Source organism: Pinus tabuliformis, chromosome 3_2 (genome assembly GCF_031772625.1).
Source record: "Pinus tabuliformis cultivar Carrire ecotype Pingquan chromosome 3_2, CPIR1, whole genome shotgun sequence".
NCBI lineage: Eukaryota > Viridiplantae > Streptophyta > Pinopsida > Pinales > Pinaceae > Pinus > Pinus tabuliformis.
This window is the reverse complement of record NC_142302.1, coordinates 438,017,944-438,031,664: the sequence shown is the minus strand read 5'-3', so window position 1 is coordinate 438,031,664 and position 13,721 is coordinate 438,017,944. Positions and strand designations below refer to the sequence as shown.

At 34.3% G+C, this 13,721-nt stretch overlaps 1 protein-coding gene across 1 annotated transcript; it reads left to right on the top strand.

Moving 5' to 3' along the window:
- The first annotated feature begins 4,092 nt into the window (after positions 1-4,092).
- Positions 4,093-6,536, top strand: LOC149181189 (uncharacterized). The gene has a single exon (XM_089418284.1). The coding sequence runs from the start codon at positions 4,174-4,176 to the stop codon at positions 6,334-6,336; it is 2,163 nt and encodes a 720-aa protein (XP_089274410.1). The 5' UTR covers positions 4,093-4,173; the 3' UTR covers positions 6,337-6,536.
- The last annotated feature ends 7,185 nt before the right edge of the window (positions 6,537-13,721 follow it).

Below are 13,721 nucleotides of genomic sequence, written 5' to 3'. Positions count from 1 at the left end.
AGTCAGCATGGGTGGGGAAGCCGATGCGCATCTATCCCCCTCCCCCTGTCTGGGGAAGCTCCCCCAGCCTTTCCCCATGCTACTTGATAGGCAAATCAGCCATCGGACATGCTTTTTCCTTTTTCCGACCCTCTTTTTCGCACGAAGGGAAACTTTCACGTACAGTTCTCGGGGGGGGAGGAGCCCGACGGGGTCCCCCACTTACTTGGGTCTTGGCGACCGAGTTGGGAGAGAGGGAAAAACTCTTTATAGTAGATACTAGATGCCTGTCAGTACAAACTTGCCCCGAGTCACCTTCATACCTCACGCTTCACTGGTAGCTTCATCCTTGGGAGTATTTCAAATTCACATATTAAATTCTAATTCATTATTTACAAATCTTTTTTATATTTGCAAATCTTCAAATCTTGATGTTATAGTGTATATATTCAATTTATTTATTCAAATAAAAAACCAGTATGAATGAAAATATTTAAAACATTCCTTCATTATAAACCATCTATTACATTTTTACAAGTCTTCAATTTTCTTATTTTGATCACACATGCATTTTTTGTTTTTATCTATTTTTTTTTTCTGAGAAATATTCATAATCCTTTAAGTCTACATACTACTTTTACAAGTCTTCGGTGATCATGCGCAAAGAATATCCATATTCCTTTAAGTCTACATACTACTTTTACAAGTCTTCGGTGATCATGTGCGAAGAATATCTATATTCCTTTAAGTCTACATACTACTTTTACAAGTCTTCAATAATCATGTGCAAGGAATATCTATATAACTTTCATGAGTCTTTAGTTTACTTTATTTTACTCAATGAGTGTAATGAACATCTATACCACTCTAAAAAGTTTATATAGGGACACTCAAATTATCTACTAACCATAGAATCTTCATCCTACTCTTGCAAGATTTCAATTTATTTATCATTTGCATATAATTTCCACTTTGTGTGGGGATACTTTGTGAGAAATCAAATAAAAAAAATTCAATAATAAATTAATTAAATCCAACCAAAAAAATATATAACCAAACATTAAATCAAAGGTTCAATTTCTTAGTATAATTATGCAAAAAAAACTCTTCCAATAGTATTTTTAATAATCAAATGTGGTGCATTTTAATGGCCCTTCATTGAGCCTTGGTGGGGATTCCATTGTAACACTTATTCAACTGGATCAATATGTTATATTTCATCCATATTGATTCTTTTAGAGCAGAAAAATGGGAGCAATAAGCTCATAGGACTATTTTTACCGATGGGTCCCAATTTGGTGAATTTGGGTTTTAAACCTAAATGCAATTTGATGTATTTCTTAAAGTTTTTTGGGGTCTGGAAACTTTGAATAGTTTTATTCCTATAGGGTTATTCTACGCTTAGATACCTTTCCAATGACATAAGAAACACCTCAAATGGAGTCCACATGTAAAATTATTCCACTTAAATGTACAAGGGTTATGTGTTCCTTAGATTTTTATATTTACTAAGTTATTATTTTCTACTTATGCATTCAAAATAGATAAATGTAAAATATAGAGAACATTTAAAGAAATCACTCACAAAACCAAAATAACAACAACATATGATCTCAGAAACTTTTTCATGGGAAAACCCTATAGGAAGGTGAGGCTTCTTTGCTCTCTCTTTCTTTGAATGGAAATGTTGCAAATAAAATTATGAGAATTGTGGTATGTGGGCTGCTATAGAACACAAACCATCTCTATTTTTCCCTCTATCTATCCACTCTGAGCTACTCTACTCTATTATTGAACAAAATGCACTCAAATAGAATGGAGCCCCATTTTGTCTTAATGGTCTGGCTATAAGATAACCCAATAGCATACTAAGTGTTAAATTTGACCCAATATACCCTCAATATGTGCTACAACTTAACTCTTCTAGAGTCTTCTTGATCATGGTCATGTGGCTAGCACCTTTTCCATGACTAACAAGGATGAAATAGCATCCTCTCAAATCATGTGGGAAAAACATGAAGGTCAACATTTAAGTGGAATAAATTTTACATGTGGACTCCATTTGAGGTGTTTCTTATGTCATTGGAAAGGTATCTAAGTGTAGAATAACCCTATAGGAATAAAACTATTCAAAGTTTCCAAACCCAAAAAAACTTTAAGAAATACCTCAAATTGCATTTAGGTTTAAAACCCAAATTTGCCAAATTGGGACCCATCAGTAAAAATAGTCCTATGAGCTTATTGCTCCCATTTTTCTACTCTGAAAGAATCAAGATGGATGAAATATAACATACTGATCCAGTTGAATAAGTGTTACAATGGAATCACCACCAAGGTTCAATGAAGGGCCATTAAAATGCACCACATTTGATTATTAAAAATACTATTGGAAGAGTTTTTTTTTGCATAATTATACTAAGAAATTGAACCTTTGATTTAATGTTTGGTTATATATTTTTTTGGTTGGATTTAATTAATTTATTATTGAATTTTTTTATTTGATTTCTCACAAAGTATCCCCACACAAAGTGGAAATTATATGCAAATGATAAATAAATTGAAATCTTGCAAGAGTTGGATGAAGACTCTATGGTTAGTAGATAATTTGAGTGTCCCTATATAAACTTTTCAAAGTGGTATAGATGTTCATTACACTTATTGAATAAAATAAAGTAAACTAAAGACTCATGAAAGTTATCTATATATATATATTCCTTGCACATGATTATTGAAGACTTGTAAAAGTAGTATGTAGACTTAAAGGAATATAGATATTCTTTGCACATGATCACCAAAGACTTGTAAAAGTAGTATGTAGACTTAAAAGATTATGAATATTTCTCAGAAAAAATAGATAAAAACAAAAAATGCATGTGTGATCAAAATAAGAAAATTGAAGACTTGTAAAAATGTAATAGATGGTTTATAATGAGAGAATGTTTTAATAAATAAATTGAAGATATACACTATAACATCAAGATTTGAAAATTTGCAAATATAATAAAGATTCGTAAATTATGAATTAGAATTTAATATATGAATTTGAATATATAATTATTAAAATTAAATAAAAATATATTTTTATTTTTTATTTTTTATAATAATTTTGATAAATTAAAATATTTATCTTAATAAACATATTTGATATATTTATTTTAATATATCAAAAGTTGTATATTTATAGAAATAAAATTATTGAAAATAACAAATCAATAGAAATTAATATGCTATCGAAATTGTATATTAAAATTTAATTTTTTTTATTAAAATCAAATAATATATTATTTTGTATTTTATATTATAATTTTAATAATTATATTAAAAATATTTAATATATGTTTTTATTATAATTTTTTTTATAATTATTTTCCTAATATAAATATTAAGCATTGTGAACAAAATCAATAATTTACTTATTGCTTTTCTATTTTATCTAATGAATATTATTTTATTCTTATCCATGGACAAAATGCAAAGCCACTGATTCATTATTTTATTCTTATCCATGGACAAAATGCAAACCCACTGATTAACATATTACATAAACTAATTTTATGCAAAGCCACTGATTCATTATTTTATTCTTATCCATGGACAAAATGCAAACCCACTGATTAACATATTACATAAACTAATTTTCTATGGTATTCTGGATCATCATTATAAAATATTTTATAAATATTTTTTATTATAACTTTATAATCATAATGAAGATAAATGTAGACAGTTAGTCCAAAAAAGTATGATGGTATGTAGAAAACATATGGTCTTATTGTTAATCTATCAAAACCACATATTGACACTTTTTTTTTAATGGCGTGATGAATCGGTAACTGCCAGTCTTAATTTATGGGAGACTCAGGGTCAATCCTCGTAACTGCCACTATAATACCAAGAGTACATCTGCGGAGACCCAGGATCAATCCTCGTAGCTGCCACTATAACACCAAGTGTACATCTGCTCTCGAACCGCCACCACAGCAGGTCATGTACTCAATAAAATTTGAACCATTGTCTCTTGAACTTCGCCCAAATAAACTTGTGGTTAAACCACACATCATTATACCACATATTGACACTTTCACATAGCCATTTACATTCGTTTTTGTGGGTGCTTCGTTTTTACAGAGCCATTTACATTTGTTTTTGTGGGTACTTCGTTTTTACAGAGCCAAATTGAAACGCCAAACAACCATGGTCGGCCTCTCTTTCGAATCCATATTTCTCAGAACGCTCCTCTTCTTTATCCTACTTCTTCTTTCATGCAATGCCATCTCTGACGAAGGGAAAATCCTGCTGCAAATAAAAGAGATGGATTGGATTGACAAACATCATGTTTTGAGCAACTGGAATTCCTCTGATCAAAATCCGTGTGGTTGGAATGGAGTATTTTGTAATATTCCATTCAATGTTGTTACCAAAGTTAATCTCTCCAACGCTTCCATTGCAGGAAGGTTGACTTCTACTATATGTGGCCTTCACAATCTCACAGATTTGATACTGCAATCCAACCATTTCGGAGGTCCATTTCCCAATGGATTGTTGGCTTGCAACCATCTGCAGACGTTGGATTTGTCAGAGAACCTGTTCGTAGGAAGCTTACCGCATAACATCTATGCACTGAGTGAGTTGAGTCATTTGAAGTTGGGGTCTAACAATTTTTCTGGAGATATTCCTCCAGGCTTCGTCATGTTACCGAATCTGAAGACGCTGTGGCTGAATGTCAATATGCTGACTGGTTCAATTCCTGCTTTTCTCGGCAATTTGACGGAGCTGGAGAGCTTGGATTTGTCTAAGAATCATCTCTCGGGCAACATTCCCGCAAGTTTGATGAATTTGTCAAAGATGACAGAACTCTATCTATGGGAAAACCAGCTGTCTGGAGAAATCCCGCATAATATTGACGGGCTGAGGAGCATACAAGATTTGAACTTGAGATTTAACAATTTTTCTGGAGATATTCCACCAGGCTTCGGCATGTTAAGGAACCTGAAGACACTGTGGCTGGATGTTAATATGCTGACTGGTTCAATTCCTGCTTTTCTCGGTAATTTGACGGAGCTGGAGAGCTTGGATTTCTCTAAGAATCATCTCTCGGGCAACATTCCCGCAAGTTTGATGAATTTGTCAAAGCTGACAGAACTATATCTATGGAAAAACCAGCTGTCTGGAGAAATCCCGCATAATATTGACGGGCTGAGGAGCATACAAACTCTAGACTTTTCAAGTAATCAGCTGAATGGAACAATTCCTGAGACAATTGCGAATTTGGCCCATTTGGAAACCTTGTCTTTGTGGGAGAACAACCTCACGGGGTCCGTCCCTGCACAGCTAGGAATGCTTGTTAACCTCACAGACTTGGATCTCTCCAGTAACAAGCTTACTGGGCAGCTGCCACAGAATTTGGGCACAAATTCTGATCTTTGGCTTGTTGATGTTTCAGAGAACAGTTTCAGGGGTCCTCTGCCTGCACATCTATGTGAGGGAAGAAATCTTTATGCGTTGGTTATATTTTCAAACAATTTCAATGGGAGCTTGCGGTCCTTAGACTCTTGCAACAGTCTGCAATACGCACAGCTGTATGATAACCAGCTAAATGGTGAGGTTCCTCTGGCATTATGGAGCTCTCAAAACCTTATAGAATTGAAGCTCTATAATAATATGTTTGAAGGCCAGATTCCTAGAGAGATTGGGGGAGCGAAGGAACTGCAGTGGTTACAGATCTCCAACAATCTGTTCAGCGGAATCATTCCTTCACAGATTGGACAGCTGAGGAATCTCTTCAACTTCAGTGCAAGCAATAACCGACTCTGGGGACCTCTTCCTGATCAACTCGCAGGTTTGCGTAATATCACTAGCCTCCAGCTTGATCACAATTTATTGTCTGGCGAAATTCCAAAAGGAATAATGTCATTGGCAGTTCTCTCTGAGCTGAATCTGGCGAACAACCAGTTAACGGGAGAAATTCCTGCATGGTTAGGCTCCATGTCAACTTTGGACTCTCTGGACCTGTCAAACAATCTACTGGAGGGGGGTATTCCTCCTGAATTGGGGAATCTGAGGTTGACCCTTTTCAACGTATCTGGCAACCACTTGTCTGGCACAATTCCACCCGCTTTACAGGTTCGGACTTTTAAAGATAGTTTTCTCGGCGATCCCAATCTCTGTGGTGATCCAGCTCTGCTTAGGGTCCGATCGTGTTCTTCAAAGAAAGGACATGCATTATTACTCGTAATTTTAGGCCCAATAATAGCAATTGTGTTGCTTTCGTGTTTGATTTATGTAGCTTGTTTCAATACCCATACCAAACTCAGCAATTTCTTTATGATCAAACCCAGCCGCTGTAACAGGTTGTGAGGGAATAAGATCGATAAAGGGTAACAGGGTTGCTCTGTCAGGCACCTGCGTGTGCCCTATGGTTATTAAGTTCTCTCTAATTCTGTCATGAAATTGCAGTCGAGCCTGCGTGGGTTGGATTAGGGTGTCGTGGTATTGTGAGAATAGTCGTCAAAGGACCGTGCTTAGTTTTTAGAGTGTCTTTCTTAATTAGTGTAATATCGCTAGTTTTCTAATGAGAATTATGGTGTTAGTGTTTAATGTAACTGATTAGCAATGTGAACTATATTGTTGTTCGTATGTCTTACAAAGCTTCAGTAGCTACTATATTGTTGTTTGTATTTTCTTTTAAAGCTTTAGTAGATATTTTAAGTATCTTTTCAGTTTTTTATATGAATTTTTTAGATTTAAAAAAGAAGAAGTTTAAATTAGAGAAAAAAGTAATTTAATTTTAAATATTTAAATTTCATTTAAAATTAAATGTGTAAGTTTCAAATATAATGACGATTTTATTGTATGCATAATTTAAAAATTTCCAAATATTTTACCTATGAAATTCCTTGCACCACCATTAATTAGCTTAGTCGTTCTTCACCAAATATTCCTCTTTTTCCTTCGGGCATTACTGCAATAGTTTTTAGTAAATATTTGGGTAAATCATATATATATAAAATAAAATAAATTATGATGATGATGATGGTGGTGGTGGTTAACCTCAGCTGAGACCAAACATTGGTCTATCGGACCTAAAGAAACAAATTATTTATTTTGATTTAAGATTTTATTCCTATGCTCAAAAAGCTTGGAGAGAAGCCTCCCGAGCTCACTATAATTTTGACATCGTAAAAGGCTAGGAAGGTCAGTATTGTAACAAAGATTGTGAAACTGAGATCTAATGTGGTTGTAAGCGGGGCACTCTAAGAGGAAGTGGTTTTCATCCTCGATGTTCCTATTCTCACATATATGGTAGATCCTTTCCATCCATGGCGTTTTAGGAATTGCCCAACGACCTGTTTCACTATGGAGCTCATGAGAATTCGTTCTAATCTTTGCTATATTAATTTTCTTCTTTGAGCTAGTTAAAATAGAGAGATACTTTTGATCTTCTAGGGTGGGGTTGATGACCTTATAATAACTTAATTTTCTTATAATTTTATTTTAAATAATTATTATTATTAATAATTATGAAAGAAAGAATATATTATTTAAATATATAGGTTTAAAAAATCATAAAAAAAATAATCATGGAAAATTTTAACATGTAGATCGTGTTGCACTATTATGGCTTATGAATAACATATGTTAAGGAAAACCATAACTCATTTCATATAATATTTATTATACTTGTTTAAGCATGGTATTTTGACTATGTATTAGTTTGTTTTTGACCAAAATTTCTCAAACATGTCCATAATTTAACATTGGGAATTCATTTTTCGTTTTTTTTGCTATTAATTTATTTCTCTATAGGATGATTAATTGAGGTCTTATTATAGGTTGTTTAGTAATGTCCATTTCTATTAGTTACTAATTTTTTGTTTTTTATTTTATTTCCTTTTTATTTAACTTCTTCTTCTTCTTCTTCTTTTTCAATTTTCATGAATTATAGTTTTTTTTCTCGATAAATTTAAGATGACTTATTATTATATTTTATTAAATTTAATTATAAAAATACTTTATATTAATAAAAAATAAAACACACATACACATATTAAAGTATATATGTTTATATAAACAATATTAATTAATCATATTTCTCAATTTATGGTGATGGCATTCAACAATACAATATTTTACTAGTTTTATTTTTGTGATGAAATCTTTGTCTTTATTATTTTTTGGTTTAATTACATCATATTTAAGCTAAGCTGCCAGTACTAACTACTGTGTAACCTTTGTTTTTATTAATTTTTTCAATTAATCAATTTAATTAAAAGAAAACTTATTTTCAAATAAATGATTATCATTAAAAATAATTTGTGAAACTTAAATTCTTAACATTCATTTATAATTATTAATAATTAAATTAATTTTTTTATATCCTATTTCAAATTAAATATATCAAAAAAATTATCTTTACAATTAATTGTCTATGTAATATCAAAATCTGATTCTTCATGTAATTTCTACCAAAAATATTTCTCATTATTCAACAAATAAACATATCAACATAACCATACAAAAATAACCAACTAAAAAAATCTCCCTAAAAAAGAATCTACCCAAAAGCCGCCTCGTTAAAATACTGTGTGAATTACGTGAGGCTGTTTTTCGTCGAATGGAGAATTTTCTAAATGTGAATTATCTAGAAGCTGTTTTTTGTTGAACGGTGAAATTTTCGCAAAACGTTTTTCGTTGACGGAGAATTTTGGCGGAGTTTGTGAGGTAAATGAGATTCGTTCGCGTGAAGCTCTAAAATGGTGGAGACCTCACTTCACTTGAAGAGGCTTCCTCGTGCATCTCGTATGGAGATAGAAAACGAAGGTTGAATAAATATTATTTAAAATGACAGTTTTATAATAATAGGATAGGGTGAAACTGAAATGGAAAGTAAAGTAAAGTATTGAATTATTATACTTCAGAAAATATTGTATATTTTTTTTATTTTTTTTAATTCAAAGTTTACTTAAAAAATGGTTATTTAATTAAAATTATAAAATTTTTATATTATGTGTGGAAATTTTTTTTGGAAAAATTATATTATAGATTATTTATTGAGGTGTTTCAAATTATTTAGCTTGGTTCATTATCACTTTAACATGGAAAATCAGAGACCAATATAGAAATCCTTAATATTTTTAAGGGTTATGATAAATCTGATTTAAATTTAGTTATATTTATATTATTTTAATTTCTTTTTATTAATAGTTTTTATTTTTTATTTTTTTAATTAATGATTTTTATTAAAAGATTATTTTTTTAATTAATAAATATAATTAATTTAATATTAAATACTAATTGAGCTAGATCTTGAGCACAATAATTGTTGATATAAAAGAGTAAAACATGAAGACACATTAGAAATAGTAAAAAAAAATTAATAAAAAGGTCACAAATTGAAACAACTTAATGATTGTCAAGCATAGAGATAGATTGATCCTTGTTAAGATAAGTTGTAGTGATCATAACTTTGTCATACTTAGTAAATCTTCTTTCCCAAAGGGATCTATATAAAGGAGGATATCATTCTCAAAGACCAAGTTGAATTAAGGAAATAGGTTCAAAAGGTACAGGAAGCCATAAAGAAGAAAAATGGTTATTTAATTAAGATTGAAAAATAAAATGGTTATTTAATTAAGATTGAAAAATATTTATATTATTTTACTTTCTTTTTATTAATAATTTTACTTTTTTTTTTTAATTAATGATTTTTTTATTAGAAGTTTATTTTTCTAATTAATAGATATATTAAATTTAGTATTAAATACTAATTGAGTTAGATGATGACCATAATAATTGTTGATATAAAAGAGGAGAAACATGAAGACACAATATAAATAGTAAAAGAAAATTAAAAAAAAATCTTAAATTAAAATAACTTATCTCATTAAAGCAAAGAAGGTTGAGAAAGATAGTTTAGGATAAAGATAGATTGATTCATGTTAAGGTAAGCCGCAGTGACCATGAATTTGCCATACTCAGTAAATCGTCTAGCCTAAAGGGATGAATCTTTATAAACAAGGATTGCATTCCCATAGACCAAGTTAAATTCAGGAAAGAGGTTCAAAAGGTAAAGGAAGCCAGAAAGAAAGAAAATGGGCAATAATAGGAAATAAGAAGGTTGTTATTAGGGATAGAGACCAAAATGAGAGTGATAAATAGGAACTTGGAACATTATGGAACCTGTTTTGGAATTGTCATGAGTTTCCATTGCATAAATGATGCAAGAGCATCCAACACCCTTAGTCGAAGGGAGGAATCCAAGCGGAACGAAGAGGAGTGCGTGGACTAGCGGATCTGAAAGAAGGGAGTAAAACAGAGGAAAGTCTGCTTTAAAGCAGAAAAACAGAATTAAAGTGGGAAAAGATGGATAAGTCTCGAAGACTTATAATGTAATCTGCCATGTGTATGTGCATGCATTCATGTACCGAGAGCTTTGAGGGCTTTTGTGGAGAAAATCAAGGAGTGGATTTGATCGGATCCCTCCAGTGATCCGATCCAATACTTCTTTATATATGTGTGTCGAACCTGCGTGTTCAAGAAGGAGGATAGACAGAGAATTAGATAGAGTGTGTAATCAGTGCATAGTCCAGATGTAGTCAAGAGGGAGTCTGTTCCTAAGGCTGAAATGCCTTAGAATTGTAATTGTGTTATTTATAATATAATACATATGTGTTCTGTGGATTTCCTGCGTGTCTGTGTAATACGTTCTCTTTCCACTTCTGTTATATATATATATATATGTGCACTGAGGGTTTAAATCCCAAATTTTGGTGTGTTGATTGACCATCAGGTGTGATGGCGATCCATTGATGAATGGGTTAATTGTGTATGCGTGAATGGCAGAGATTGTGTCGGAACTGTGTTTAAACACAGAAATCCTTCGAAGGCGGCGAATTCCATTTCCACAAAGAAATGGTGGATAAACCTCTAAACAGTACATCGGCGGACGCGAATTTTTATTAAGGTTGGCCCAAACCCATATCGGGTTCGAAACCAATATCACATCGGAGGAGTGAAGCCTTTTAAAACTGCCGAAGTGTATGCTCCGACAGTCCGGAGCCGAACCATTATAAAAGGGAGCATAAAGTAATATCGGGTCCGCAAGGGTTTCGTACTGTTTATTGCGATCACCGAACGGACGGACCCGCCGATATTTATAGAGGCGGGTGCATAAATTTTGAGTTCCGGCCCAAGGGTTCGGAGCGGGTTTTATAATGTTTCCCGTATATTAATATATGTGTATGTCCGCGGGGCTTTAAAGCTTAGACAGATAGATGTATATGCGGATGGGTGGTGGCTTCTGATAGTATTAAAAGCGTCGATAAAAAGGTGGCTCCGATTTTAAAGTGTGGTCCATGGTTAAAGGCTTCATGCCCAAGGACGCTTCCGATAAGGTTTGTGGGCCATAACCCACAGGCCTCAGGATCAATTTATTTGGGAATTGGGATTTTGGTTAACCCCCAAAATCTCACCCCATCATTTTGGTATCAGAGCAGGGAAAGTTTCCTGCGAGGAGAAGGATTCCAGAGAGAAATAAGAAGAAGCAGGAGGCACAGTTGGTTAAGCTGAAGAGTTCGTGGTCTTACTGTCGCACAGAGATCAACAGCCGAAGGTAAGAACAAACCTAGAGCAAGGAGTGCTCAATTGGTTCCAGAGAAGAGAACCTGAAGGATACCAAAAGACTAAGCTCAGGAGGAAGCTTGGTGAGGTATCATGTAGCAGGAGGAGGCTGTTACTGCAGAGGTTTGGTTGCAGCTCACTGAAGACCATGAAGGCAGTTCCACTGAAGATATGCAGTGGGTAGAATTGCTAGGGACAAGGAAAAGCATATGACCAAGAGGTCATAAATTTTTGTGCCTCGGGAGTCTGATGCAGGAGCATCCAGCACCCTTAGTCGAAGGGAGGAATCCAAGCGGAACGAAAAGGAGCGCGTGGACCAGCGGAGCTGAAAGAAGGGAGTAAAATGGAGGAAAGTCTGCTTTAAAGCAGAAAAACAGAATTAAAGTGGGAAAAGATGGGTAAGTCTCGAAGACTTATAATGTAATCTGCCATGTGTATGTGCATGCATTCATGTACCGAGAGCTTTGAGGGCTTTTGTGGAGAAAATCAAGGAGTGGATTTGATCGGATCCCTCTAGTGATCCGATCCAATACTTCTTTATATATGTGTGTCGAACCTGCGTGTTCAAGACTGAGGGTAGACAAAGAATTAGATAAAGTGTGTAATCAGTGCATAGTCCAGATGTAGTCAAGAGGGAGTCTGTTCCTAAGGCTGAAATACCTTAGAATTGTAATTGTGTTATTTATAATATAATACATATGTGTTCTGTGGATTTCCTGCGTGTCTGTGTAATACGTTCTCTTTCCACTTCTGTTATATATATATATATGTGCACTGAGGGTTTAAATCCCAAATTTTGGTGTGTTGATTGACCATCAGGTGTGATGGCGATCAGTTGATGAATGGGTTAATTGTGTATGCATGAATGGTAGAGATTGTGTCGGAACTGTGTTTAAACATAGAAATCCTTCGAAGGCGGCGAATTCCATTTCCACAAAGAAATGGCGGATAAACCTCTAAACGGTACATTGGCGGACGCGAATTTTTATTAAGGTTGGCCCAGACCCATATCGGGTCCGAAACCAATATCGCATCGGAGGAGTGAAGCCTTTTAAAACTGCCGAAGTGTATGCTCCGACAGTCCGGAGCCGAACCATTATAAAAGGGAGCATAAAGTAATATCGGGTCAGCAAGGGCTTCGTACTGTACGCCCCATAACCGAACCCAAAATATTATAGAGAGCAACTTTGAAAAGGCATCAAATATTATAGAGAGCAGCTTTGAAAAGGCGTCGGGTCCGCAGACCCTTTGTATTACAAAACCGCTGATGTGAACCTGCCGAAATGACGGACCCAAAATCATTAAGAAGCAGAGTATAGAGGGCCGTCGGGTCCGCAGAACTATCGCATCACAATAGGATGCGATAACCCGATATCCCGGACCTGAAACATTATAGGAAGGGATGTAAGAGGTGTCGGGTCCGCGAGGGCATCGGGGGTTGGAGTCAAGTGTTTATTGCGATCGCCGAATGGACGAACCCACCGATATTTATAGAGGCAGGTGCATAAATTTTGAGTTTCGACCCAAGGGTTTAGAGCGGGTTTTATAATGTTTCCCGTATATTAATATATGTGTATGTCCGCGGGGCTTTAAAGCTTAGCTGGATAGATGTATATGCGGATGGGTGGTGGCTTTCGATAGTATTAAAAGCGCCGATAAAAAGGTGGATCCGATTCTAAAGTGTGGTCCATGGTTAAAGGCTTCATGCCCAAGGATGCTTCCGATAAGGTTTGTGGGCCATAACCCACAATTAAAAGCACCGATAAAAAGGTGGCTCCGATTCTAAAGTGTGGTCCATGGTTAAAGGCTTCATGCCCAAGGACGCTTCCGATAAGGTTTGTGGGCCATAACCCACAGGCCTCAGGATCAATTTATTTGGGAATTGGGATTTTGGTTAACCCCCAAAATCTCACCCCATCAATAAAGATCCTACGTTAAGTTGGATCCCAAGCGAAATGGTTATTGTTTTCATAGTTGAAACTTGGGAACATGATGAGTCAAAGGTCCCTCTCATCGATGGATTTGTTCTATTGTCCACATGGAGCAAGAAATCCTCTCGTAGAGAAATTAGAGGTATAGCTTGTTGTATAAGAAACAATGTTTTCCGTCACACTCGACTTCAC

Coding starts and splice junctions, on each gene's coding strand:
- LOC149181189 (XM_089418284.1), top strand. CDS start 4,174: ATGGTCGGCCTCTCTTTCGAATCCATATTTCTCAGAACGCTCCTCTTC.